Source organism: Sylvia atricapilla, chromosome 1 (assembly GCF_009819655.1).
Source record: "Sylvia atricapilla isolate bSylAtr1 chromosome 1, bSylAtr1.pri, whole genome shotgun sequence".
NCBI lineage: Eukaryota > Metazoa > Chordata > Aves > Passeriformes > Sylviidae > Sylvia > Sylvia atricapilla.
Genome location: NC_089140.1, coordinates 124663140 through 124690910, shown reverse-complemented (window position 1 = coordinate 124690910; position 27771 = coordinate 124663140). Strand labels below are relative to the sequence as shown.

The following is a 27771-nucleotide window of genomic DNA, read 5'->3' as shown; positions in this document are numbered from 1 at the left end:
CCCCCTGCTCCCCCCCCGTGCGGGGCGGGCGCGGCGGCGGCGCGGCGGAGCGGGGCGCGCGGCGGGAGCCGGTGAGCGGGGCCGGGGAGCGGGCGGCACGGCGGCAGGAGCGGCAGCGCCGGGAGTCCGGGGGCAGGCTGGGGGAGAGCGAGGCGGTGGGCAGCCCGCGCGGGGAAGGCCGGGGGAGTGGTCCCGCGCCGGACGAGAGCGGCCCCCGCCGCCTCCGCGCAGCTGTCTCAGCAGTCGCGCACCTGTGGGGAGGCGGCCGCGGGCGCTGGCACCGCGGGGTCCGGTCCTGCTCGGGCGGGACGGCGCCTGCGGAACCCGCCGTTCCCCGGGGCGGGGCCTCGCCGCGCCTCCAGGTGTTTCCTCGGCCGGTTCCCGCAGCCGTGCGGACGGGACTGTTCCCCGGGCCTTGCCGGTGTCACGGGCTCGGGGCCGCCCCTGGAGTTACGTAAAGCGGCGGCGGCTCTCCCGGAGCGCGGCCCTTCGGCGGCGGGGCCGGGCCGGGCGCTGCCCCCGCGGTGCCGGCCCGTCTGGTTTGGTTCTCCTCGCTTTCGGAACCGTCCGGTCAGAAGTAGCGCTCCCTGATGTGCGGGTTTTGGGAGCAAGGTACATGCAGTTGTTTCTAGTTCCGTAACAGACTCTTTGGGGCGGGAATTACTCGTGTGTGTGGTGTGATAAATAGCCGCCCCCCTCCCATTTTGAGTTTATAAGCAGGTAAAAAATGTTGTTAGGTAACTTGGCTGAAGTCAGCACAAAATTATTATTTAAAAAATCGCTAAGCCTAACTCTGGAAGTTGCTATATATTCCGCTTGTTCTTCAGCTGACATTCCTCAGTAGCACTTAAACCCTAAACATCAGAGATCAGCTTGTCTGCGTTGTCCAAACAGAGGCAAGATATTTGTAACCAGATCACAAATAGTATTGCATAGCTAAAAGTCTTCTAAATCCAATTACAGCTGTTAAGTACGGATTGTTTTGTTTCTAACCTATTATCCTTGAATCGTGTGGCTTACATGTTTCTCACTGAATATACAAGCCATTAGCTTAAAAAGGTTTGGAACTGCGATAGCTGCAAGCTGTAGGCAAACCCTTTTTAAGTGGTTTTATTACAGCCTATTTGCTTCACCCGCAAAAAGGGAGGTGGCTGCTGTAAACACCAGGATAAGCTGGTGTCATGCTGCTCTTGTAGCATGTGACAGTCAGGTTCCCGGGACTGTCCTATCCTGTTTCAGATCTTGCAGTTCAGCGCTTCCAGCAAATGTTCTCTTCCTTCTCTTTTCGTTCTTCGCTCACAGCTGAGTATCAAACTATCAAAAAACAGGTTCCAAACAGGAAGCAAGTTTCTTGCAGAAGGTCAACTAAATAGCTAGAGAAGAAAGTGCAGTCTCTGGGGATTCTCATAGGTGTTATGAGCAGTTTGCTCTTAAAGTTGGTGTGCTGCAATGTTTCTGCTGGTTCTGTGCAGCTGGGGTAGGAGCAAACAAACCTTCCTTGCTGCGCCGAGGTAAGTAGGGAGTGACGTGGTTTGTTTAAAAGGATTGGTTTTTTTAAACGAAATTGTTCTTGGTTCCTTTTATTGCATGAATTGGCAGTAAACTATATTCGTAGATAAGGCTGGATTCCTAGGGTTATGACCCTCCTTTGAGCATTGTATTTTTTCTGTAATATTTAGTAGCCTTTGTAAAGTGCAGGTTGATGTGATTTTGAACCCTGTTGTAACTCATAGCATGTAAATATTTTACGTACTAGGAAATTGTGATACCTCTACAGCTGAAGATGGATTTGAACATGTATTTAGGAATATATATGTATTTGTGAATCCGGTAATGTAATATTTTTTGTGTATTTCTTTCACGTTTTACAAAAAAAAAAATACCAGGTTAAGTGAAGCTGTGTGCCATTTGCTCACTTGAACTGACGTTTACTCAGAGAATACTTTCCTGTTACTCTTCAAAGTTAGAGGAATCTGTGTCTGACACAGGTAGTATCAGCCCCTTTTATTTGTCTGTGGGCATGTTTACTGTGTCAGATTGAGTCAGGAATGTCCTTCGGAAGAATATAGTGTCATCACCACCATTAATACTCATTGACTCATAATTTGGGGTGGCCTTAGAGAGTACCAAAGAAACTAAACCAGAAAATGTACCCTGGGAGCAGGCTTAGTGTAGTCCAGCTGCTAATAACTATCCAGGCAGTGGTACCGAATTAGAGGTGGTCTGAAATGAGAGCTGCTGAAGCACCTACAGGTGTTGGCCTCTCAGCACCAAGGGCTCTGTCCTCAGGGTGGTCTGTGTGGAGCTCTCGTGCTTGCCAGATTGGTGCAGCTGCTCAGAAATTTTTGTGCATTTAAGAGTAATATGTAGTAAGTAAAGAAGCTCAAGATAGTAAATTGTTGACTGGCATTTCACTTTCAAGCAAGAAGTTCTTCTAGGAGAGGCTGTTCACAAGTATTGTAACTGGTGAACATATCATTGTGGGGTTTTGGATTTGATTTGGTTCCTTTTGTTAAGTGATGAAAAGCACAAGCTTTTTTTTTGCATTTTAAAATTCCACAAACTCCTAAGTTAACTTCAGTATTCCCTAAGATGTGGGCTTATTTTCCACTCCAGGTTTGCATCATGCAACAGAGTATAATCACATTTTACATATCGATCATTTGATTTTTTGCAGTCTGGACTCACTTAAGTTTTTCTGTTTGCAGGAATTTAATCCTACACCTCCCAAGACATGGCTGTGTGGGACACTGTTTAAGGGCAATTCCTTGTGTTGGTAACATGGAAAAGTCACTGAAGTGGCAAGTGAAAAAGAAGCTAGCTTTTTTAGTGTTTCATTTAGATTCTTAGTTGTTCAGAGAATATTGCTAGAGAAGATTATCAGACAATGCTTCACACCTTGCATTAAAGAAAAAATATTGCAGAGGTTATTGTTCAAGGCAGAAAATAGATTTTCTTATTGAGATGTGGGTTTAAAAAGAGATTTAGATCTAGTGTAGCTCCAGGAGAGCATCTTGTCTTGGAAACAGATGTGACTTGCTTCTCTCACACTAAGTGAGGCTGAAGCAGGTCAGATATCTGACATGTGGCTTCGCTCACACAATCAAACACAGACTGTGCTGCACCAGAAGCTGCTGGATACTTCAAATCCCATCCCTGACCAGCTGAGTGAATCAGCAAGGGTTTATCATACTGACGTTTCAGCTCCCTCAGGTGCTGCTGAATGTCCAGCCTCATTCCATAGTGAAGCAGAGATGTTCCCAAGAAATGACTGCCAGTTTGCAATTGCTCTCCTGGTCAAGTTAATTGAGCCTTCTGAAAGAGAGTGGGTGAAGACTTCCTGGTGTTGCTGAAAGGATGAATAAGTTTGGTTTTCCTTCCTTCCACTCAAGGAATTTGTTCAAGAGAATTTCTCAGTTATGCTCATGCTGGTTCATTTAAAATTTATTTCTTTACTCATGTGCTGTAGTATTAACTTAGAGCAAGAGTGAAAGCATCATTTCACCCTCACAATTAGGAATCTCATTTGGTTTTGCTGCAGTAGATGATTGATTGTCTGATGTGAATCAGGTTGGCGGTTTCCCATTTCACAGCTTCCTGCAGCCTCCTAGTTGATTGGTTTATTCCTGGGTGAAATAGATCATGCCTCAAATCCTGTTAATCCAGAGAGGTGGCATTTAATTTACATCTTGTAAGAGCTCTTCTTTGGGTACTCTGTTAAAATGAGGAGATGGGGGGGTTTTGGCAGTTTGATATTGCTGTCTTAATTTTATTTTGCTTTTTTTCCAGAAATGTGTACATGTGCACACAAAAGACTCGTTTGAAATGGTTTTGTTGAAGAAAATATACTAAATTGTGTATTTATCTTTTCTCTGTGCACTTTTTTTTTTTTCCCATTTTAATCTTCTGGAATGGAAAACTACCTGCTGTAACAACCCTGCTTTTGATGTGCATGCTTGTAAAACTTAATTGCTCCAATTCAGATTCCAGAAAATGTGCGTATTTAACATTGTGACAAGTGTCTGCAGCATTATATACGACAGAGTTGTTTTGAAAAAATACTTTGCATTGAAAACAGATCCATTATACTTCAGTGAATTCGTAATATGCAGATATGTTTTCACCTAAGTTGTTTACTGTCATGTCTTTTGATTCTTGTCATGTTTATTGTTGCCTGTGTGTTTGGCTTGCACAGTCTGCAGTGGATGTCTTACAGAACCAATTTGGAGAAAGTCTTTTCTACTGTTCAGATGAAATAGTCACTGAAACTACTTCTTATTGGCCAAAAAATTGCTGACTCTTTGGATAAAACCATATAACATAAGTCTTAAAGGACAAAAGGATTTTTCTCTTTTGTAATCTTGCTTTACCTTTTTGCCGTTTTAATACCTGTGGAAGACAGAACTCTTGTAAAGCTGTCTGTCAAATAATTGAGATACAACCTAAAAGCACCAGTTTATATGAAGCCAAATTCTTTGTGAAAATGTTTTACCATCAGTGCTGCTATGTACCATCTCAGAGCTAATATAGACTTTTTTCCAAAGCTCTTAGTGTTGCTTTGACTTTAAAATGACAGCAATATTTTCTGTCCTTAATTGCAGGTACTGTTCCTGAAAACAAGAGGAAACATGGTTTATACAGCAAATGACGTTTAAATTCCTGGACTGAAAACTAAGAGCTTTTTTCCCATGAAGGATGGCAACACCATATGTTCCTGTTCCTATTCCTATTGGAAGTTCATCATCCAGCTTTACAAACAGAAACCAAAGAAGTTCTTCCTTTGGGAGCATCTCAACAAGTTCAAGCTCCTCAAAAGGACAGCTGGAGGACTCTACAGTTGATAGTTTTAAAAAGATGAGCGTGCCTGACCAGATTGGTTCCACGTCATCTGCGTGTAGCAGTCCACTTGTTAGGACTAAATTTACAGGTCTGGATACATCCATAGAATACTGTACTCAGCCTGTAGAAGAAATAGAGCAGAATGAAGATTCCAGGAGCTGGGAAGATCGACCATCCACGCCTACTATTCTGGGCTATGAGGTGATGGAGGAAAGGGCAAAATTCACTGTAAGTTTTGGGCATAGTATTGTTGAGCCTGTAATGAAAAGATAACAATTGAATGTGCTTTGCATTGTCTTTCAGGAATTAATCCTACAGTTCAGAGATGTTACCAGTTTAGCTTCAAAGTACTTCCTGACAGGAAAATACCATTCCTGTTACACAGGTGGGAAAACGGGGACTAGAAAGCAGTCTGTCCTGTAATTGTGTATGTGGAATAGAAGGAATTAATTCTGTTTCATGTATCAATTTCTGCTGGAAAAGTCGGGAATTCCTTGCAGTTACAATTCCTTGTGAAATTGACCTTGTGTAAGTTCCATGTAGTTAACATTCTTAAATAAGTTGTAGTCTTTTATTTGACATGAACGATAAGAAACCTTGATGTATATAACCCTTTGCAGTTATAATTAACAAACAACATTTCTGTTAAAGTGCAAACGTGTAGGTTTCAACTTCTTGCCCAGCTCGGTTTCTAGTAAGGGGAAATCTGTTCTGTAAACAGACTGGGAAGTCACTTGTGCCATATCTTTTGCCAGAACACCACCCTAACTGGTTTGTATTGATTTTTCTCAAAGCACACTGTAGCTAGCAGTTCATTTTTTTCGCATGCCATAAATATATTGATGTACTTCTACCTTTGTTTTTGTGGGCGTGGTGGAAATATTTCTTTGAGATAATATAGCAGTGCTTGTGGGACTAATGGAAGCTGTTTCTGGTTATTAATTATATTACTTGAGATAAACAATGTTAATCAGAAATAGGTAAGGAGAAGGAAGTAGCACACAAACTTTTTTCCTCATGTTTTCTTTTAGATTAGATAAGTGCAGAATCTTTGTAGCAGTTAAAACACTAATGAAATTGAGATCTTTTTTCAAAAAGTAATAATAATGATGCCTTTATATTATTTGAGAATGATACTGTCTTTTCCTGAGATTTTTCAGTTTCTAAAAACTATTGTGCGTGTTAGCGTAAGAGAATAGCAGGACTTTTTAACCAATTAGATTTAAAAAGTGTTTTAAATAATAGCCTTCAAAACTAAAACAACAGTCAATATTGTTACATGTACAAGGATTACTCTGAAAATACCACAGAGTGATTTAGGTTGGAAAAGATCTCTGAGATTGAGTCCAGCCTTTGGTCACCACCTTGACAACCATATTATGGCACTAAGTGCCTCATCTAGTCATTTCTTTAGCACCTTCAGGGATGGTGACTCCACCACCTCCCTGGGCAGCTCATTGCAACGTGTAACCACCCTTCCCACGAAGGAATTTTTCCTGATGTCCAACCTGAACATCCCCTTGGTGCAGCTTGAAGCCATGTCTTCTTGTCTTGTCGATGGTTGTCTGGGAGAGGAGACTGATCCCCCACCTGGCTACAGCCTCCTTTCAGGTGATTGTAGGGAGCCATAAGGTCTCTCCTGAGCCTCCCTTTCTCCAGGATAAATATCCCCAGCTCCCTCAGCCACTCCTCACATGACTTACCCTCTAGACCTTTCACCAGCTTGTTGCCCTTCTCTGGACATGTTCCTCTTTATCTTTCTTTAAGACATTGCCAAGACATATTCCAGTGTGCCTGTAAGGTGTTCTTCTGTATTAACAACGACAACTTAGTCTCCTTACTGTATGTGGAAGGCCAGGTCACAGTACAAGTGAAACATTCTTCCATTGTAAATGCTTGGATGCATTTTTGCGCTTCCCGATTTCACTTCTATTCCTGTGTTGGTTTTTGAAACCACACAATTAACTGTTTGTTTTCAGTTGCATGTTCTGTGTGCAGTGTGCTGTTGTGCATTAAAGCCAGAGAGTAATTAGTCCTAGGAATTTGAGTTGCTTTTGCAGTGCTAAATCAGTGAGATGTAAGGCAGTGGAAATCAAATTAAAATGATTTGTAAAAGGGAGGAGACTCAACTGCTGAATTCTTTTTTTACTGTGGGTAGCATCTCGTAGTTTCCAAAAATAAGAATCTGATTAAGCTGAATGATGTCCAACCTTCAAGAGTTAGATGTTAGTGCGTGTTAGAGTACATGGTTGCTAAAGCTTATGGGAGAAAAAAACCTAGGCTGAAAATGTTTTCTTGTAAACATTTAGTCTTCAGTGAATTCTCAGTCCTGGAATGTTCAGTTAGCACTTTTTTTTTAAGCCAAGTAGAAATGATAATGAGATGCTGAATCAGCCATAGAATGTTACCAGATATGGGTATATTTTTATTGATGATTTTCATTTTTAGAATAAAGCAGTTCATGATTGAGTGGCGTAAAATGAATTTGTTGAATTAATTTGTGATTTTTTACCCAAGATCTTATATGAAGGAACTGAGAGGTGTTTTTGTAATATTCTACATCTTATTTGTTAATTGCAAACCTTAAAGAAAAGCCAGAAAAAAAGCAAACCACGTTTTTTTAAACTTTGGCAGGAAAACAAAACATGTTTGTTTCAGGTTGCCTGTAATTTTGAGGCCAGTAATCACAAGTTGATTGCACTCCCTGTTACAGTTAAATTCACTGTAATCGGTGAACTTTTTTTAAGTTAGCTTATGTTCACTTAGAAATGATTCAGTTTTTTCTCATATACATGTTTAAACAATGCTTTTGCAGAACTTAGAGTAGAATATAAGGATAGAATACTGATTGGATTCACACAAATATTCCCAAGTTTCTTGTTCTGTGTTTTACTGTGTACTAGCAGAATCTTCACAGTTTTACAGTCATTTCTTATTTTTTTATGAAAATAAAACTGCATATACTTTTAGTATGAAAGCAAAGTAATAAAATATTTGGATAAGCATTTATACATAAAAAGGCAAGGCAGAAAAAAATATTTTAATGCTTTTTTTAACCATGTTTTGCAGCTTGAATTTTAAAAGCTAACAGCTTTTTCCTCTGTCACTCATGACTTCCACAGATGAGGAATCTTGAAAGTGAAATTGTGTTTAAAACATAGATAAGAGAAATAATTGCTGAAAAATTGCTTTTGATTTGCACCATAATAGTAACTATCTGGAACTTAATATATTATGGAATACAAAATTGCTAGAAACAGTCTCAGTCCTGTACAGAGGCTGGCTAACACTGGGGTTATCACATGTTGGGACTGCACTAAGAAAAATATACTTACTAGGTAAGAGGACCTGCTATGACAGCATGAAGTACTGGAAAAGACTTTACTATGTAACAGATTGGAAAATGTTTCAAATAGAATTTGGTTAAATGAGGGATTGTTTATCATTATGATTCTAAAAATAGCTTTTTCTTTCTTGTATTATATTTTTTACATACAGAGTGGGAAAAATAATCCAGTACAATTGCAGAACCCATCTTTCCTTACTTTGGAGAGAGTAAGGTTATGACATTTGACACTGTTTAATGTTTTCTAGTTGAAGTTGTGTTGCTAGATTCATTGTGTTCAGGCATTGGAATATTGATACTCCTAAAAAGTAACTGTAGTATCATTGTCATCATTGTTTTGTTTCTTTATCCATTTGCTTTTAAATAGGAGTATGGTACTGCTGTGCTGTTGTCTTGCTAAATCTGATTCAGAGTATCCATTAGTTCAGTTACACAGTGCTGGTATAATCATTCTGATGCAATTTTCTAGTGAAGTCATATTTTGCCTGGAAAGACAAAACCTAATGTTCGAAACAAATGCAAAGGAGGATGTAATTTTATTCTGTATCATTTCTCCTTGTGAAGCAAGTCAGATGAGACATTTTGAAACAGTATCACACTCAGTACCTGATTATTTACAGTTGTCTTAAAACAGAGAGGCCTCCAGGATCAATGGGTAAAACTGTAATTTAGCAAAGGTTAAAGTAGATCACTGAAACACACTTCCCTTACTTTTTTGATCACCAAGCCTTTTGTTCTGTCTGTCCTTTCTTACAGGCAGAAATAGGTACATGTATTTAGGAATTACAGGAACTCTGTACTTAAATACTGAAATTAATTTGAACTCTTTGTATTGATAATTGTTATTTGCATTTCTTTTACTCTAATTAAGATTTTTTTTTTTAATCCACAAGTTTGATTTATTAAGAAATGGAGGATCATTTCAGCCTTCCAGACATTGCAGGGTGAAGTTCTGCACATTTTTCTGATATTTCTGTCTTTTCACACAGGTATACAAAATACTGGTGAAAAGAAGTCCAGAGGAAAGCTGGGTGGTTTTCAGACGGTACACAGATTTCTCCAGGCTTAATGACAAGGTGAGAATTATTAACTGGTAAATTCTCAGCTGTCTTACCTCACTTCTTTTGTGTCCTACATTTTTGTCACATCTTCTATTTTTTTCTGATTTTTTGCATATAAAACACATACTGTATTAATGACTGGAAATAGGTGATTCCTCATTTTTTCAAAGTGACATGAAACACTACCACTGATGTAAAGATGTAACAACTTCATCTGAATCTGTTAGTGCGCTTCAAACTTTACATTTATTCCTAGTTTATATGATAAAGGAATTAACTCTTGAATATTTATCCCCTGCATAGAAACAGAACTAGGGGTTTGTATTCTCTTGCAGGAATGATCTAGTAGTTTAGTGTTTTTCTGTGTAGCAAACTCTGCTTTTGTTCATCATAAAACTGAAGTTTCGTGAACGTAAATATGTTCTTTGTATGTAGGTCAGTCTTTAGTTGTTTTCTGCATTTTCAAAGTTAATAGTGATTTTTTTTCAATCAGATCTTTAAAGATGGAGGAAACACCAGATGAATAGGGATTCTGGGTCAGCAACTTAATATTTTTAGAATACTTGAAAGGGAAGATGCTTGTCTGAAAAGCACAGGTTTTTATGGTTGGTAAATAATGTTTGGCTATCAAAAGTAGAGAAGCAATTGCACTTTTCTTTGTTCACTGTTCACTCCTAAAAATAATCTTTCATTGCTGGTTGAACACACTTTCTGCTAGTATGTTCTTTCATGTTTCGACATGAACCTTATAACATACAGTAAGTTCTTTCTTTTCCCACAGTAAGGGATTTTTCATATAGGTTATCACTTTGGGTTTATGTGCTGAATCAGCTAAATTCAGTTGACATTTTGAAAATGGACTTGAACTTATAAACTTCTGTGTGTTCTTGGTTTGACCTATTGAGTATCTTCTAGGCTACCTTTGAAACCCCAGTGGAATGTAAAACTAAATTGCCAAATGGGAATTAGCTTAGAGACTTATTTCTGACAAAATTCCTGTCTTAAATATAGTCTGTCTTAAATAAAAGAATGTCTTGATATTGGCAAAAGCCTGACTTCTTTTGAGACAATGATCTTGGTATTTCAACTCAGATTTTGGAAGTCAATTCATACAGCACTTTGCATTTTGAATCAGCTATGTCAGGTATAGGTCAAGAATTGGCTTAGTGTGTTTGTCAGTGGTTTGAAAAATTAAAATGCCAGAATATCTATTAAAATATATATTTAAATTTTACATGTGAAGCCCTTAGTCTTTTCCATCAAGTTTTTAGCAAAAGTATTTGGCTTCTACCATTATTTCTAGGTATTAATATTTCTGTTTCAAGGAAAAATCTCTATTTTAAAAAGCTTGCATCGCTTCTTAAATTTCTTAATTTTTCAGTGTACATCTAAACCATTTACTCTTTGGTCTGTAAGACATTATACTTCTTATATTAGAGAAATGTCAGCTCTAGGAGTTTAACATACTACCATTCAGGAAATATTAGAGATTTACAAAATAGTAGCATAAGTTTCGAAATGTGTATAAAACACATAATGAAATGGCTAGTCTTAAGAACTAAGAAGTTGACCATTTCTCCCCAAGACTGGGACTCATGTGACCTGTAATGTGTTACATGGTGATGTAGGACGGAGTAGGAAAGGTGCTGGATCCAAGCAAGCAATCACAGCCAGAATAAGTTGTCTGACCCCTGAGTTTTCCTGAACTGTCTGAGGAGTGCTCAAGAAAGAATGCCCCAGGACTGTGCTGTTGAGAATTAGTTCACTGACAGCAGCTGGCTCTTACACTCTTCATCCACAAGAGCAGTAATCTGTGGGTAGGTGTACTCTCTCCTTAGAATTAAATTATGGGATCCATGTGACCAGACAAGTAAATGTACCATTAGGCAGGAATCTGTGTGGTTGAAAGGCTTTCCCAGCAATGGTTATCTGCACTCTTCTGTACAACTAACAGCAATTCATTTTGTTATATTCTGTGGGTTCTGTTCTATTCAGATGCATTCTTACATATACATGGTATTAATGATAACTTGATAAGAGATGAAGGAACTTCACGGGACCAAAGATAAACTTAAAGATATAAAGAAGAGTCTAATATCAAGATAAAATTCAGTAAGAGGAAAACATACTTAAATAATTAAATTCAGAAATAAAGGGCAAGGCTTTGACAACAAACCATTCTCTAAATAAGCAATTAGTATTTATCATGGGCTATTTGAATAAACAATACTTACGATGTTTAAAAAGCACCTCATGCTGTGAAACAATACTTACGTAAGCAAAGGTGATCCATTAATGTGGTTCTTCCTTTAAAGTACATAGAGAGATTCTAGTTGAAGTGCAGTATCTGTTCTAACCTTTCTAAAACTTAATCTGGTGAAAGAGCTGTCCATTAGAATCTTCTGTCACTGTAACATTCATATTAATATATTTGGTGTCTGCAGAACATCTCTGACAGAAGTTGGCTAGATCCTGTATTCAGAAAAAAAGGTGAAGCAATTCTTGTGGCAGCTGAGATAGCAAATTTTGTAAAACCTATTTGCATTTTCATGTTGTTTGTAAATCCTCTCCTAGATTTTTCTTTGTCAAGCATAACTTTGAAAAATTGTTTTTTATCAAAATGTTCAAGTTTTTTTGATTATGGTGCATATTAGAAAAATAATTGGCACCCTTGGAGAGGTTCATTGTTGTTTAATCACAGAATCACTAGGTTGGAACAGACATTCAAGATCATCAAGTCCAACCCATGCCCTAACAGCTCAACTAAACCATGGCACCGAGTGCCACATCCAGTCTTTTCTTAAACATATCCAGGGATGGTGACTCCACCACCTCACTGGACGGATCATTCCAGTGCTTTATCATTCTTTCCATGAAAAACTTTCCCTGGTATCCAACCTATATTTCCCTTGGTGCAGGTTCAGACTGTATCCTCTCGTTCTGTCAGTTGCTGCCTGGAGAAAGAGACCAGCCCCCAGCTGACTACAGACACCTTTCAGGAAGTTGTAGAGAGTGATAAGGTCACCCCTGAGTCTCCTTTTCTCCAGGCTAAACACCCCCAGCTCCCTCGGTCATTCCTCATAAGGCTTGTGTTCCAAGCCCCTCACCAGCCTCTTTGCCTCCTCTGGACATGCTCAAGTGTCTCAATGTCCTCCCTAAACTGAGAGCTGGACACAGCACTCGAGGTGTGGCCCTCACCAGTGCCCAGGACGGGAAGAATGACCTCCCTGCTCCTGTGGCCACACCATTCCTGATCCAGCTGAGATGCCTTTGGTCCTCTTGGCCACCAGGGCACACTGCTGGCTCGTGTTCAGCTGCTGTCACCAGTGCCCCCAGGTCCCTTTCTGCCTGGCACTGTCCAGCCACACCATCTTCAGCCTATAGGGGGTTAGTAGGGGGGTTATTGTGGCCAAAATGCAGGACTTGGTACTTGAACTTATTAAACTTAATCTTATTCGACTCTGCACATCATCCAACCATTCCAGGTCTCTCTGCAGAGCCCTCCCACCTTCCAGCAGATCAACACACACTCCCAGCTTAGTATCATCTGCAAATTTACTAATGAAAGACTCAATACTCTCATCAATGTAGTCAATGAAAATATTGAGCAGAACTGCCCCCAGCACAGACCCTTTGGGGGGCACCACTGATGACTGACTGCCAGTTGGGTGCAGCACCATTCCCCACCACTCTCTGGGCCTGGCCATCCAGGCAGTTCTTAACCCAGCAAAGAGTGCTCCTGTCCAAGCAATGGGCTCTCAGCTTTTCCAGGAGTGTGCTGTGGGAGACAGTGTCAAAGGCCTTGCTGAAGTACGAATAGACAACATCCACAGCCTTTCCTGCACCCACCAGGCAGGTCACCTGGTCATAAAAGAAGACCAGGTTGGTCAAACACAACCAGCCCCTCCTAAACCCTTGCTGGCTGGGTCTGACAGCCTGGCCATCCTGTAAGTGCTGTGTGATGGCACAATATAAACTGCTCCATTTCCCTACCCGGTACTGAGGTCAGGCTAACTGACCTATAATTAATTCTATGCCTTCATTCACGTGTATATTTTATATCTGAATTCAATGAAAAAATCTGGGTATTTCTGATGTCAGCTGTACCCTGTTGCTATTTAAGTTACTCAGAAATACAGTTTAGCATGTTTACTATGGTTTGAGATGTACTTGCATATTGAAATTTTATTATTCTGGGTGTACAAAGAACCACTCTTTACAAGAAGTATCTCATGCATGTGTTGTAATTTATTCTTCTAGCTCCTCAAGAAAGGTAAGTTGCAGAGTTGTAGATCTGTAATGGGGTTTTATTCTGTATATGTGTATATATAGTACTTGTTATCCCTGAGTAGAAGAAATTTAAAAGAAATACCACTGAAATTATTACTCATCTTATACATTTTATTTACAGTTTTCTTATGTGTACAGACTCAAAGGCTTTAAATAGCAGATTCAGGCATTAAGTAATAAAGGAGAGGTTTTCATTCCTATTTTTGTGTGTTAAATTTGAGGAAAAATACACAGCACTCTATTGCATAAGGCAGCACAGCAAGTGACAGAACAGTGTCCGCAACTGAAGTTGTAATTTGGATTGTATTTATGGTTTAGACTTACCTTGTGCTTGAACTTAGCAGAAGTCAGAAATATCTCATAAATCTGAGTAAAGTCAGTGCCTGTGGCAAAATTAATACTTTTTTAAAATTTTAAGTATTTTGTCTTTAATTTCAATTTCAGCTAAAAGATATGTTTCCTGGCTTTCGGTTGGCCCTTCCACCAAAGCGCTGGTTCAAGGATAATTACAATCCTGACTTCTTGGAAGATCGACAGTTGGGGCTGCAGGCATTTCTCCAGAACCTAGTAGCTCATAAAGATATTGCTAACTGGTATGTGATTAACCTTGGCTTGTGCATTTATGGCTTTTTTTCTGTCCATAGTCCTCTCATAAAACTCCTGGACTCCAGCAGTGTATCTTTGGGCAGTGTGGTAAGGGATTCTGTAACAATTATATTGTGCATTTGGTTCATTATGTGAATGATTCAATGTCCTTTTAAATTAGTCTCATCTTAGCATAAAAAATTGCAGTGTTTTGAATTGTATAGGGATAACTAAAAGCTGCAGTGTTTAAAATGTTAAAATAATTCCTTGTGTATTCCTAAAGCATTACTTCCTGTGTTTAATGCAGAATTGATAATATTGTTTATTTATACTAGGTGTGTTAGGGTTTCATAATGGAGAGAACTACACTTATTACGCAATTAGTTCTTAAAACTTGTATTGAACTACAGGGGTTTTATTGCCATGACATGAAAGTAATATAAGAGTCTTTACAAGTTCCTGTACATAAGTAAATGTAAACCACAAATCAAGAAAGTCTTAATAGTTTAAAAAACTATGTGTTTAAGCAGCAAAGTGCAAAGATTTCTTTCAACAGTATCTTTTTTTTGTACTAAATGGGAGATTCTTCCAAAGCAGGAAAATTAATATAATGCAATTCTGGCAAATGAAATGTAAAATAATTTTATTACGGGCGAAGAAGAGAATTTAAGTAAGCAACTTGCTAGAGGCAAAGCGGTTAGTTGTTAAAACCTTTGCCAGCACCAGAAATAAAAGTTAAGGTTGCTATACTTGAGATTCTCTGAGGAATGAGTCTGAGAACCTGTCATCATCTGAAACTTCATTCAAAACAAAGAGTAAGAAATGTTCTAAAGCAAACCTAATTCCCTCGAGACTTTTAAAGGAACAAAATTTTAAAATTGCCAATCTGTGGTGTGGGACCATGAAACCATACAGTGCTCCTACCTACTTTACTTCTTAGTAGAAGGGCTATTAGTACATTTGACATGGTTTTATAAAGCACTCGACTGCTGGGTCTGGCAGACAGGGATTTGTGCATCAGTCTGACTTTAGTACTGCTTGTAGTAAAAAAAACCCAAAGTGGTAAGCAGGTAAATAAAAATGACACAATGTCTCCTGTAGAGACAAACAAGTAGTTGTGACAGGGCTGGTATAAAATGGTTAGAAGACAAGGGGAAAAGGATGGTTGGAAATTCAGGGGTGATACCAGTGGAATGTTAGATCACAGTTGTGGACACTGATGTTCAGAACATCTTGAAATTATCTGGAAAATGGAATGAACAATGAGATCACAAACTATTGTAGAAGGATCCTGAGGCACTGAGTGACTAACATCAATTTTCGTGTCTTGAAGTAGAAAATGACAGTAAGTATACCCATACAGATTTATGAACTCAGCTGGTTTATGCAAATGGAAAATAACTATTGGTATTGATACCACTAGTTTTCTGGATCAGTTCCATACTCAGCAATAGTCAAAAAGTTTCATTAAAATCATTAGAGGAACTTAAAAGGGGAAAACGAAGTTATTGCTAGGGGAATCTGAATTGTACTTCCACACAGTTCAGTGTTAAAACACAGCATTCAGTTTCAAACGAGATGTCTGTTAGAGGTACAGAGAAAGCAAGCAAGAACAGATGAAGCTGCAGAAAATCTTCCCTGCAAGGAGAGTTCTCTTTAGTCTGTTGTCTTAGGTGAGACAAACAGGGCGTGTGAAATCATCAAAGTGGAGAGGGAAGGTGAGTAAAGAATGTTAATGTTTTGATGATTCATGGTCATGCTGGAGTATGTCATGCTGAGTAGCAAAGCTTTGCTGTGAGGTGTCAGAGACAAAGCTTAAATGGTTTCAGAAAGAAATGGGGCTCAACTTACGAGTTTCTGTGTCAGTGGCTATTAAGTAAGATTATATGGGTGAGGTATGCAGCTGAGAAGTTTGAAAACATCATAATAATTAAATTACACAATAATACGTGTGCCAAAAAGAAAAGGAATCAATCTCTAATAGTTCCTACATGTAACTTCTGTTATGGTGCTGGAGACACACTAGTGAATTGAATGGACTTGCTTAAATAGATCTGAAGTCTTTACACTTCACATTGTTGCAGCTAGTTCAGCATTTCAGCTGGCTTGTTTGTATCTTGGTGATGGACCATATTGGACAAAATAGTCTTTGTCATAGTTTAAGGCAAAAAAACTCCAAACTGACTTTTAGACTGCCTTGGTTATCAGATACAGGAAGGAATTAATATAAAATCTTTGCAGAATCAGTTTGTATTTTGCCTAATGAAGAGGTGGTTAACTGAAATGTGGTTTATAGAATGTCCTGGTAAGGCTCTGCATAAAGACATTTTTTTAATAAACCTTATAACCTATTGATAGGGTTCTAATGTTTGGATCTATGGAAGATCTGAATTCCTCAAGAAGTGATTAGAATGAGGGAGATTGGATCAATCTAATATATTTACCCACTTATCAGAGAATAAATTTATCATTAATGGGAATTAATACTTGTCCCCCACATGAGCAGTGTCAGCATTGCACCCTGTTTTCTTCTTTAAAGCTCACCATTTACTTATCCAGTGTTGCAAATAAGTCAAACTGCTTGGGTCAGACCTAAACCAAAAAAGCCTTTTCTCTTTTTAGATAAATCTGGTTTATCTCTCTTTATACTTTATGTAATATATTGACAATGGAAAATTTGCCCTTCGGGGATAGGAGACCTCATTTGTTGTATTTGTTTTTTAATAAAATTAGATCCACAAAGTATTTTAAAGATAAAATGGAGGATAATATATGCAGGTGGCTAAATTTAGAGTTTGTGTTTTGTAGACTTCTCATGTTTTATGTTGTATTGAAGATTCAGTGAAAGATCAAATTGAAATCCACCCACAGAGTTAAATCGTGTTCAGGAAAAATTCATATAATTTGTGAAGTGGGAGAAGGAAGTTTAACCTGCTAAACAGAAGCATCATCTGGCTTTATATAGATGACAGAGCTATCCTGTCTCCACCCTGTATAAGAAGCTTGGAAGGGAGGAACTCGGTCAGCTTGGAGTCAGCGATCCGATGTGCTGCACTGCCCCTTGCTGCCCTCCCTAATGCTGGCACTGCTTCTCCCTGGAGAGTGATGTCAGCCAGCACACGTCTACAGCAAGCTGTGTCATGGGACAGAAAAGATCCCTGTGGTACTTTAAAGGCAGAATTTTCCATTCATGAAATGAAAGGAAGAGATGTAACACATGGAGAGGAGAGCAGGGTCAGAGCAGACTCTCAGAGCAAAGCTAGGCTGTGAATAAGCATTCATGCCATCAGGTGCCTATTTTAGGTAAAGAAACAACATAGTAAATGTTCAGTGCATGTTAGATAAATCTTCTTGAGAGTCTTTTTAAAACTAAAAGTGATAGTATAATGAAGAAGAATTTTCTCCTCATTTTGCTTGCCACGCCTGAAGCTGGTTGATTAGGATGGCAGTTGGGTGAAAGTTTCCTTTCTTGTGTTTGTGCTTTGTGAAAACCTCAGGTGCAGACAATGAGTGGAAAGCTACTGCCTTTTGCCCTCACTTTTCCATGAGTTCCAGGTGGGAGGAAGAGACAGGAAATTAATTTTGAATTCACATTTTCATTTTTGTGCACTCGCTTCAGTAGGAGATGATTTAAATATTTGCAGTAGTGAATGCAAGCACAGCATTGCTCCTAAGTTACTACTTGCTGATTAATTGTGAATACAGTGTTCTGATTTGAAGTTATTTGAAGAGGAATAAATACAACCGAGCAGGAAAGTCATAAAAAGGTGGCTGAAGGGACATGTTTGGAGATGTTTAGGAGTTCTGTGAAAAGTAATCTAAATTTGGAAGGTAGAATGAGACAGATGCTTGAAATACTCTTTAGTAAACCACAGGATTACACCTACTTCCTTCTTCTTTTTGCAAAACTAGGCACAGAGAGGGATGGCAACTGTTACACAAATCCAGATGGAATGTGTGTTTGAAATGTGTGTCCAGAGATGACTGTGTAGTAGATCCATGGCACAAAGTCTTCTATTATTTTTAACTTGTTACTAATATAAAAATATATACTGGTGAACATGTTTCAGTGCTCATGCTTAAATCCTTTGATGTTACCTGAAGGGATCTGTCTTTGAATTTTTACAGCACACTCTTCATCCTTTGTATAATACTTATTTTTCTCCAAGAAAATTTTTCAAACCTCTTCAATACCAGAGTGATAAACTTGCCAGTTGTCATGTAGCAACAAATTCTATGACAATTTAAAAAAAAAAACATGAAAAATCATTTTCTAAAATTGCTTTCTCATCTTCATAAGTTACATTCTAAATACTGTCCCTGGTCAACACATGCAACTGAGACTTAATAGCTTGTTAACTATTTATTTGTTTATTATTTTGAATACTTGGAAATAAATTAGAAGATGTAAATTTTTATGTCACTTAAAGAAATACCTCCATTTTATGATAATTTTTAAGTGTTGTTGCTGGGTTTGTACTTTAAGTAATTCACTCTCTTTTATTTGGTAAAGCCTTGCAGTGAGAGAATTTCTTTGTCTGGATGATCCTCCGGGTCCTTTTGACAGTCTAGAAGAGAGCAGGGTAAGTGCTAAATAGTAAGATCGAAACAGAATGCAAAAGGCAGGTGTTGAGGTGTTGTTAGAATATTGTAAGATCTGTGTAACAATATGGAATTTCTGTTTCTGTTCTTTTACGAAAATCACAGAAGTGTTTCTCAAATGGGCACAGTCTGATAATTGGTGCACACTGATCATTTTGACTGATGTACTTCATCCCTGTCCCAAAATATATCTTTTTTTTGACTTGTATGAGCCATGGATGATTTTATAAGTTTACATTCAGAACATTGTTACAGTGCTTTTACCTTAGACTCCAGGTCTTGCAGGAAAATGTTTCTTGCTATTAAATCACAGAACCACAGAGTCATGGCATTGATTGTGTTGGCAGGAACCTAAAGGATCACCTACTTCCAACTACCCTGTCAAGGGAAGGGATCCCTTCTCATGTATTGAATGCAGTTAAATGATGAATTCTAACCACCAGAAATAGTTACTTAGTTGTTCTTGCAGACAACTAAGTAGTGTCAAGTAGTGCTGTAAACCAGCAGCCTTTCAACATTCATATGAGCACACTGGACAAATAATACTGTGTCCTGCAGCCTATTTTATTAGAAGTAAGTTTTACTGACATGCAGAGCTGTATCAAGGTTGTCTAGAGCAGATGATCTTAGTTTTCTTGCTTTATAGAATAACTGTGTTTTAGAACTGTACATACATTGTTAGTCTTGCAGAAATTATGCATGTTAAATTATGCTTGTTCAACTAAATTTGTACTTGCCAGTTTGTTTTGTAGGAGTGCCTTGGCTCTTGTTACATTACTATGTGCATGTGAAAAATTTGGTATGTTTTTGTGTCACAACCTCATGTTTGATTTCATGTTTGATTTGTACAATCCCTTTTTCATCCCTGATATTTAAGCTGATGAATGTTTTTAAAATTACCATAATTATTTATTCAGATAATACAAAAAATTTAAGTGCCTTCATTGAAATTTCAGTCGTGCATGCTGTGGTGAAATCTGTGTTATTCTTCCACTGGAATTTAATCAAACCATTAGAACAGCTATGCTGTTGTAGTTTTAGCTATTACCCATTTCTGTAAAGTTGTTGAGACAGCTGTAATAAAATTCTCCAAGAGATACCACACCTTATTTATAGAGTGACTAAGATTGGAAGGGATTTCTTGAGATCATCTATTCCAACCCTCCTGGCTCAGGTAAGGTCAGCTACTGCAGGTTGCTGAGGACTCTGTCCCCTCAAGTTTTTAATGTTCTGCAGAGGAGACTTCTCAGCCTCACTGTCCAGCCTCCTCCAGTGACTGATCACCAGCACAATATAAAGGTGCAACCTCTCAGGTCCCGTGGACATTAGTATGTCCAATTTGTTTAAGTGCTCCCTGATCTGGTCTTCCCCCACTGCAGGTGAGTTTGTCTTGACCTTCCTTCTGGTTGCAGGGAAGTAATTACTCAAGGCTGGTCTTTGTAATCAACACAACAAGTCTATGGTTTCCCGTCTTTCTTTTGCTGATGATGTACTTGTAAAATCCTTTTTTTGTTTCTTTTCACATGCCTTGCCAGATTCAGCTCCAGGTTGTCCTTCACTTTCATAATCCTGTCCCTGTAAGATTAGACAGCAGTCTTACATTCCTCCTGTGTGATCTCTTTGTGCTTTCACCCCTAGTCACCTCTTGCTTTTTAATGTCTGAGCACAGGAGATCCTTGCCCATCCACACAGGCCACCTGCAACCTTTGCTTGACTTTGTACTTGTTGAGCTGTACTTACTGACCCTGGAGGTGGTGATCCTTAAATATCAGCTAGCTCTCTTGGACTGCTCTTTGCTGCAAGGTGTTTTCCCTTTTTTCCAAGCAGGTTTCTGAAGAGATTTGAAGTCTGCTCAACCTGAAATCCATGGTTGTGGTCATGCTTTTTGTCGTGCTTCTGATTGTTAGGAGCCTAAACTCCTGTATACTAAAAGCGTCTATTGCCATCCCGTACTGTTTGTTGCTTTTTTTTTTTTTTTTTTTTTTTATTATCTGAACTGCTTTACACAGGAAAAGCATCAAGGTTCATGTATTTATTCCTGGAGTTCATTTTAAAAAATACTCAAAACTTAGTTCTGTTTTGCCTTTCTATTACCATCCAAAGCATTGCAGAAAAAAATCTTCCGGTTTCCTGATACCGGAAAATATGGATATCTTCTATTTGGCTTATGTCTATTCTCTTATTCCAAGGACTTACCAAAACACATTTATCTTTTTTGGGTGAAGGATACAGGTACCCGCTCCATTAGAAGCTGATTAGACCTAGAAATTTATTCACAGGAAAGTAGGCAAAATATTCACTAAATGTTTTTTTTTTCCTCATATCCTTGGTAGTTGTTCCCACAGATCTTTTCCCGGCCATCTCTGTTTCATGATCTGAAACAGGAAGCAAAGCTGTCTCCTGGTTGTCCTCTCAAAATTACAGGGAAAATTAGTCCAACCTGGGTATTAAAACTGTTCCAGACTCCAAGTGTCCAAGATAGCTCATTACATGCTGTTCCCTTTCTCAGCTTTGGTTCACTTTTCTGCTGTTACAGCATCCTTCTGAATATATTGATGCTTTCTTACTCTATTGCAAACAGTGTCTGTGTTTGCTTGGGCAGCTCATACCCAGATTGCAGACAGAGATGAGTTTTTCCAAAAGGCTTTATTCAGTTCTCATACAGAACAGTCAAACAGTTTTCAACATTTGTGCAATATTTTTATCTATTTTGTGTATAGGGAAGTTTCCATGTGCATGCATCTAAATGTTGAAATAATAGACTTAATTAATGTTCTTAAGGAAATAATGTCCAATTTTCAGTTAGGGTATCTGCAACCTTAAATATTTTACAAAGAGCAGAAAAAATTATTTAATTGGCTGGGCTGAAATGAGATGACTGCTTAACCAGAGTGATAGCTAAAGCAATCACTACAAATGCTGTCTCAAGAATGAGTTGCATGACCCGTGTTCTTGACTGTAGTAGACATGAATGAAACTATGGCTTAACTCATGACTGGTCTTCAAGTGCCTGTCAACAAAGATAAATTTGCTTTATGAGTCAATAAAATGAATTAAAATTCCCTGGAAAAAATAGGGTTATTGAATTTAAAACTTCTCACTTGTTTGTATTGTATAATTACAGGAAAACTTAACCTTTTAAAGATCATGAGTCTGCTTCAGTTAAAGCAAAGGATAGTATATTCTTCATGTTTGTAGCCTGTTTTAAAACTTCAGGAAAAAGAACGTCTTAACAGCACTGTTCATATAAAAGCTCATATAAAATGTTTATATTCAGTGGACTCTGAATTAGTGGTTAGTTGCAGGTAATGTTAAGCCAAGAAAGCCTCCCACATGGGGCTCTTATTTATAGGGAACATGTAAATTATTAAATCAGAATCGCACATTACTGTTGGAAGACTTGTGCTTTCCAGTAATAGATGAGGAGGCTCTGTGCCAATGCTCCTGTCACTTCCTGCATTCAGTGGATGTTGCATTAGACAGGGGCTCTTCACTGACACATCCATCAGGGTGTGTGATACGTACATGTCATGCTCAGCAGAGAAGCACAGCATATTTGTCATGGCTGAGTAGTTAGTGTTCACAGCATCCTAACAAACTTTCAAAATATTTTTGTAGTGATCTTCTAATTGTCATGATTTCATATTTGTAGCAGGTGTCTGGTACAGAACTGTACAGCTTTGTCTTTTTCCTGGGTAAGGAAAGCATATGTACTTAATCTAAATATTCCTCACATCGTGGGAATAGATACGTACATACTTTGAAACTGACTTTCAACTCATGTGGAAACAAAACTTTTATGAGGAGAAAAGGGAGCAGGGAGTTCGGTTTATTTTCAACACAGCCAAAAAGGTTCAAAATCAGGATCTGCTCTTCTAGTGTCTCTCTTGTTGTCAGAGAAATGATGTGATTCAAGTATTCGCATTGCAGTTTAGCATAATAAATTCATCATTCAAAGCAAAGTAGCTTTATGAAGATAAGAATTTTGTTAAAAATTGATTACTATAAAAAGCTCTATCAATCTGACAACAGGCAGCTCTAACACTGTTACAGGTTGATAGTTCTAAGAGAAAAGTCAATAAAGGCAGTCCACTGAAGGTAAATTGATGATGCTCTTGAATTTGTCTTTTAGGCTTTCTGTGAAACTCTAGAGGAAACAAATTATCGTCTACAAAAAGAACTGCTTGAAAAACAAAGGGAGGTTGAATCACTGAAGAAATTATTATCTGAAAAGCAACTTCATATTGATGCTGTTGAAAGAAGAATTAGGTATGTAGAAATTTTAAGGGTTTTAGGGGGTTATCTCCATGAAAGCATTTTCTCTATCTAGTCACAAGCACAAGCTTTAGCTGTATCTTGGAAACCATTTCCCTACATAACCACATACAAAGCAATTTTTTCAGTAAGCTCTTTCTCATATGCTGGCTAAAAGCTGTTTAGTACAAATGACTGTGAAACTTTTCCTATCTTTTCCCTCTAAAGTAACTGGGATTGTTTCCTAATCCTTTAAGTCTTGTAAAGATAGAGCAAGATTCTGTTTTGCTTTTGAACTGTTGAAAATGTGAAATGCCCTGCTAGAGATGAGTGGGAAAATTGCCTTGAGTTACAAAATTCTGTCTGTACTCAAAGCTTTGACAGAGCATAGTGATCAAGCAGTTACATATATCTGTAATAATTTGTTTAACTTTGTTCTGAATTGCTTGGAATGAGATGCTGCAGGTACTATTTAAATAGCATGGGAGATTGTCCACTTAAACCCAAGGGAAAATGGTACCTGTCTGCTAAATGCTGTAGCAGGAGCTGAGGAATTGATGTTGTGCTATCCAGTGTCCCATTAGAGCTGCTGAGTCAGTTTTGCAGCATTTCCTTAGCAAAAGACTGAATTCCTATGATCCCATTAGAACTTCATAGAATTATATGGGAACCTTAAAGATCATCCAGTTTCTGCTAAACCAGGTAGCTCCAGCCTGGCCTTGAACACTTACAGGGATGGAGCATTCACTTCCTTTTCCAGTGCCTCCCAGCCTCACAGTAAAGAATTTCTTCCTAACACGAGATGAGATGAAAAAATGTCCCCTCTCTGTGTATGTCAGACCAGGGACTTTAAAGAAATAAATAAAAAAAAAAGATAATTTAAAATAAATTTTATTTTAATACTGAATATCTTGCTGAGTCCAGCATATTTGTTGACTAACAAATCACACCTTAAAATGTTCTAGTGAACTACCTTTGGAAGAGCCTTTAAGCAGAATTATTGTGGCTGACTGAAAATTCTGATCAGAATGCCATATTCAGTTTGTTGCTTACTCCTGAAGGCAACTAATTATATTTGGAAGATGCTTCCCCTCTTTGATGAGCAAGTTACGACATGACGACTTAAATAGTGAAATAGTCAGGAAAAGTTAAATAACTTGCATTTGGCTAAAACATCATGATAGGAAATTCTATGTAACTGAAAATAAAAAGGCGTGAATAGCAAGGGACTTGGTATTCTAGTGTTTTCCCTGAAGATGTTTTTTAAATGCTCAAATACACTGCTTGCTTGTTCCCCAGACATAAAAAGTAACTGAAAGTCAGCCACATAGTGTCTGAGGTCTTTATGAAAAATAACTTCTGTGATTTTTAGCCGTAAAAATTACCAAATAAACTTGTTATCTTGTTCAGCTTGTCTGATGGGAAATGAACCCAAAAGAAATGTGTCTGTCTTTGGCCTTTTTGAAGTAGAATGTTTATTTGATGGCCCAACAAGAATTAAGCATTTTATGCCCACATGTTCAAAAGGCCAAGTGCTTACAATGGATATGAGACAGAAGAAGGGAACATAGAAGGGGACAGTAGGACAAGTCCTGAGACTTGTAGGATTGTTATTTTCATTATATTACTCGTGGTTTTGGCTCAAGCATAGCCAGTAGTCATGTTACAGAATGCTGCTAAGGCTTTACATAAGATGCATGCATTGAAATAAAATAATAGCAACAGTAGTTAGAGCAATGTAAAAGAGAAATACAGTAGTATCACTTTAAACACAAAATGGATCACAAGCTTTTTTTTCAATTCAAGTCACAGCTTTTAATGCTAAATTGATGCGTGTTTTCCACATAGAGAAATGGTTTGGTAAAAAGGATTTCTTTGGTCAACCTACATGACCAAAGAAGCCAAGCCCATTTGTAGCCAAGCTAGCTGGACCATTACCTTGTGTTGCCATTAAGAAAAAAATTGTCTTCATCACTTACGGAAAAATGTTTTGCTTTGAAAGTTAGTATATGGTTTTGTAAAGTTACAGTAAGAAACTTGAGAAACTAATGAAGAAATCTTTTTGTCATCCTCCTGTATTTCTTCTGAGTGTGCTTTGATTATAATCCTTCTGCCATTTAGGCAAGATGTGTGTGGCTTAGTCTGAATGCAATTTTTTACCTGAAGTCACACACACTCCTCAGTGATTTGAATTTTGTGAAGCTACTAAATTGTCATACAACCAGAGAATGATAAAATGGCCTGGGTTGGAAGGGACCTGAAAAGCATCTAATTCCAAAATCCCTGCCATGAAGAAGGACACTTTCCACTAGACCAGGTTGCTCAGAACTCCATCCAGCCTGGCCTGGAGCACTTCCAGGGATGGGGTATCCACAGCTTCTCTGGGCAACCTGTTCCAGTGCCTCAGCACTGTCACAAATACAGATTTTTTTTTCCCCTAATATCTAATCTAAACTTATTCTCTTTCAGTTTGAAGCCATTGTCCCTTGGGAAAAGAGTCCTGTCACTAGAGGCTCTTGTAAAAAATCTCTCTGCATCTTTTTTTTTAGGTTCCCTTCAGGTACTCGAAGGCCGGAATTAGGTCCCAAAAGCTGCCTCTTTTCCAGGCAGAACAATCCCAGTTCTCTGAGCCTTTCCTCATAGGAAAGGTGCTCCATCCCTCTAATCATCTTGGTGGCCCAGAGATTTCGAGGACTGAATTTTGTTTAGGAATAAGCAGCTGGAACAAATGAACTGTTTAAATAGCTATCCAGTGCAAGCCCTGCCATTTCTGTACCAATAAAAGAAATGTGGCATGCAGAGTGAGATTGAAAGGTTGCTTTCAATCTTTTTGCAGAAACTGCCAAGGTTAAAATGAAACAAACAGTTCTTCAGTGACAAATGTTTGCTGTATGGATTGGTGGTACTCTGTTCTTATCTGTTGTAGGGATTTATCTTTAGGAAAAATGACTCGTCAAATGTCAGGAGAAGAAAGTGAGTGCAGTGGTGAGGTGGAGTCTTCTGCAGTAGAAGCAGACCAGGGTACCCTGGGTGAGGACAGCTGGTAAATACTATTATTTTACTTGTATTATAGTTATTATTAAAATATGCTTTTTGAAATGTTTGGTCGTGCATTAATTCTGCACAGCTGAGAAATTCAGCATTTTACTGCACCCCTCTGCTGCATAAAGGCCCTCAGGATAGATAATTTTAGATCTGGAATAAGCAATAAGTTAAAAAGGCTTTGTTAATGTTTTGTGGGTTGTCTGCATAAAATGGCTGTAGAAAATCATACCAGTTTCCACTTATTGATCTGTCTTTGCAGCTCAGACAAAGAGAACCATGAGCCATGCTGGAGTGGCTCTTTGGCTGGAAGTTCTGTCCCAGAAATTGAAGTTGCTGAAGTAGCCTATACCGCAGATGAGGAATAGCGGCTGGTACCTGGGAGAGGTTTATGTCAAGGGTGTTATCTGTGGGTAGGATCATAGAGTAGCTGTGAAAAATTTACAGCAAAGAGCAAGAATGCACACGTTGAATGTTTACATAAATCCTTACAAATTTTTAATGTAAGAAATATACCCAGTGCTGCTTTGATTTCAGTTTTTATGTAGCCCTTACATATTTAATATATTGAAGTCTAATAAGGGCTAAAATCAGCTAAAGTTTAGATAGTATACATACACAATTTGGCTGACTTTCCTAGCAGAATGACAAGAGTTTCACAGTAAATCATGAAACATGTCTAACTCATATGTCATATATTGCCACTGTTGTGACACATTTGATGTGTTCATCTGTTTTGTATTTGTGTTTTCTTATAGCCATAAAATAATGCTTGCTGAAGTAAAAATGGACTCGTTTGTGTTTAGGAATGGAGAATGTGTTGGTTTTAAATTCTAAAGTTGAAGAAAGTTTCTCTGGAAATTTTATGCAATGCAATAGGAAAACTTCCAGTACCGAGAAAAGTAGTTACAAAATGGTATCATAGTTGGACATGGTAAAATGGTCATTTTTGCTGAAAGAACTGATCTGAGACCCCCAAAACACTGTATTTTCATCCCAAGATAGCATGCTGTAATACTTTTTGTTCAGTAATGCTGCTTTGAAAATCTGGGATACCTTTGTTATCTGCCCACGTAACAACAAAAACTGTAAGTTTGCCTTTACTCAGAACACTACCTCTTACCACCTTGCTAATGCATTCATGTTTGTTTAAAAATATTCCAGATTATGTGGAGGTTATTGAAAGACTTGTAAAGAAGCCATATCTTTTCCTGCACAGTTCATAACTAGATTGAATCTGGTTGCAGTGTATTTTTGTTTCAATATATTGTACACATGGGGATGTTGGTACCTGTGTTGTATAACCTATTTTTCAAAATGTATTAAGACAGGAGATGCACTTTATAATTAAGACTCCATTGTGCCAAGTTCAGTTGGCTAATTGGTTGAGAAATGGGAGTTGCAGGGAGAGGATTATGTAGTGCCTTTTTGTATTTTACTTGTTCATTACTGCAGAATTTTGTTACAGTGCTCTGGGTCAGTTATGTGGAATCTTTGATACAGCATTTTTCTGTTCTTCACTTATTTACTGAAAGTGCCTTGTTTTACTATGCTTTTCCAATAGGAAAAATGCTGTTTTGTTTTAATTTTTTTTTTTGCCCTATACCACCCACATTGTTGTTTAATGTTGTCAATATGCAGTGTCTTTGTGCTGGAGTTTTCAAAGAGAGCTTTGTACTTCAGGCTATGCATACAATGACCTTTATGCAGAACTGTATAAACCTTCCTGGTGAAATAAAACTGGACAAACCA

General features: G+C 38.2%; 1 protein-coding gene across 3 annotated transcripts; it reads left to right on the top strand.

Annotated features, from left to right (window-relative positions):
- On the top strand, nt 1-27771 carry SNX16 (sorting nexin 16). 3 transcript variants are annotated; one of them, XM_066332766.1, is made up of 8 exons: nt 1-71; nt 4602-5067; nt 9175-9261; nt 13981-14129; nt 18635-18704; nt 22856-22992; nt 25904-26020; nt 26282-27771. In XM_066332766.1, exons 2-8 carry the CDS (start codon nt 4696-4698, stop codon nt 26385-26387), a joined length of 1038 nt encoding a protein of 345 aa, XP_066188863.1. In that variant the 5' UTR covers nt 1-71; nt 4602-4695; the 3' UTR covers nt 26388-27771. The 3 variants fall into 3 exon arrangements, with proteins under 3 accessions (XP_066188863.1, XP_066188880.1, XP_066188872.1); XM_066332775.1 differs by lacking the exon at nt 1-71 and adding an exon at nt 373-612; XM_066332783.1 differs by lacking the exon at nt 25904-26020.

What these genes read in the sequence shown, in the direction of transcription:
- SNX16 (XM_066332766.1), top strand. Translation starts at nt 4,696, where the DNA reads ATGGCAACACCATATGTTCCTGTTCCTATTCCTATTGGAAGTTCATCA. An exon ending in CATAAAGATATTGCTAACTG is followed by an intron (nt 14,130 to 18,634) that starts GTATGTGATTAA and finishes TATTTGGTAAAG; the next exon opens with CCTTGCAGTGAGAGAATTTC. An exon ending in ACCCTGGGTGAGGACAGCTG is followed by an intron (nt 26,021 to 26,281) that starts GTAAATACTATT and finishes CTGTCTTTGCAG; the next exon opens with CTCAGACAAAGAGAACCATG.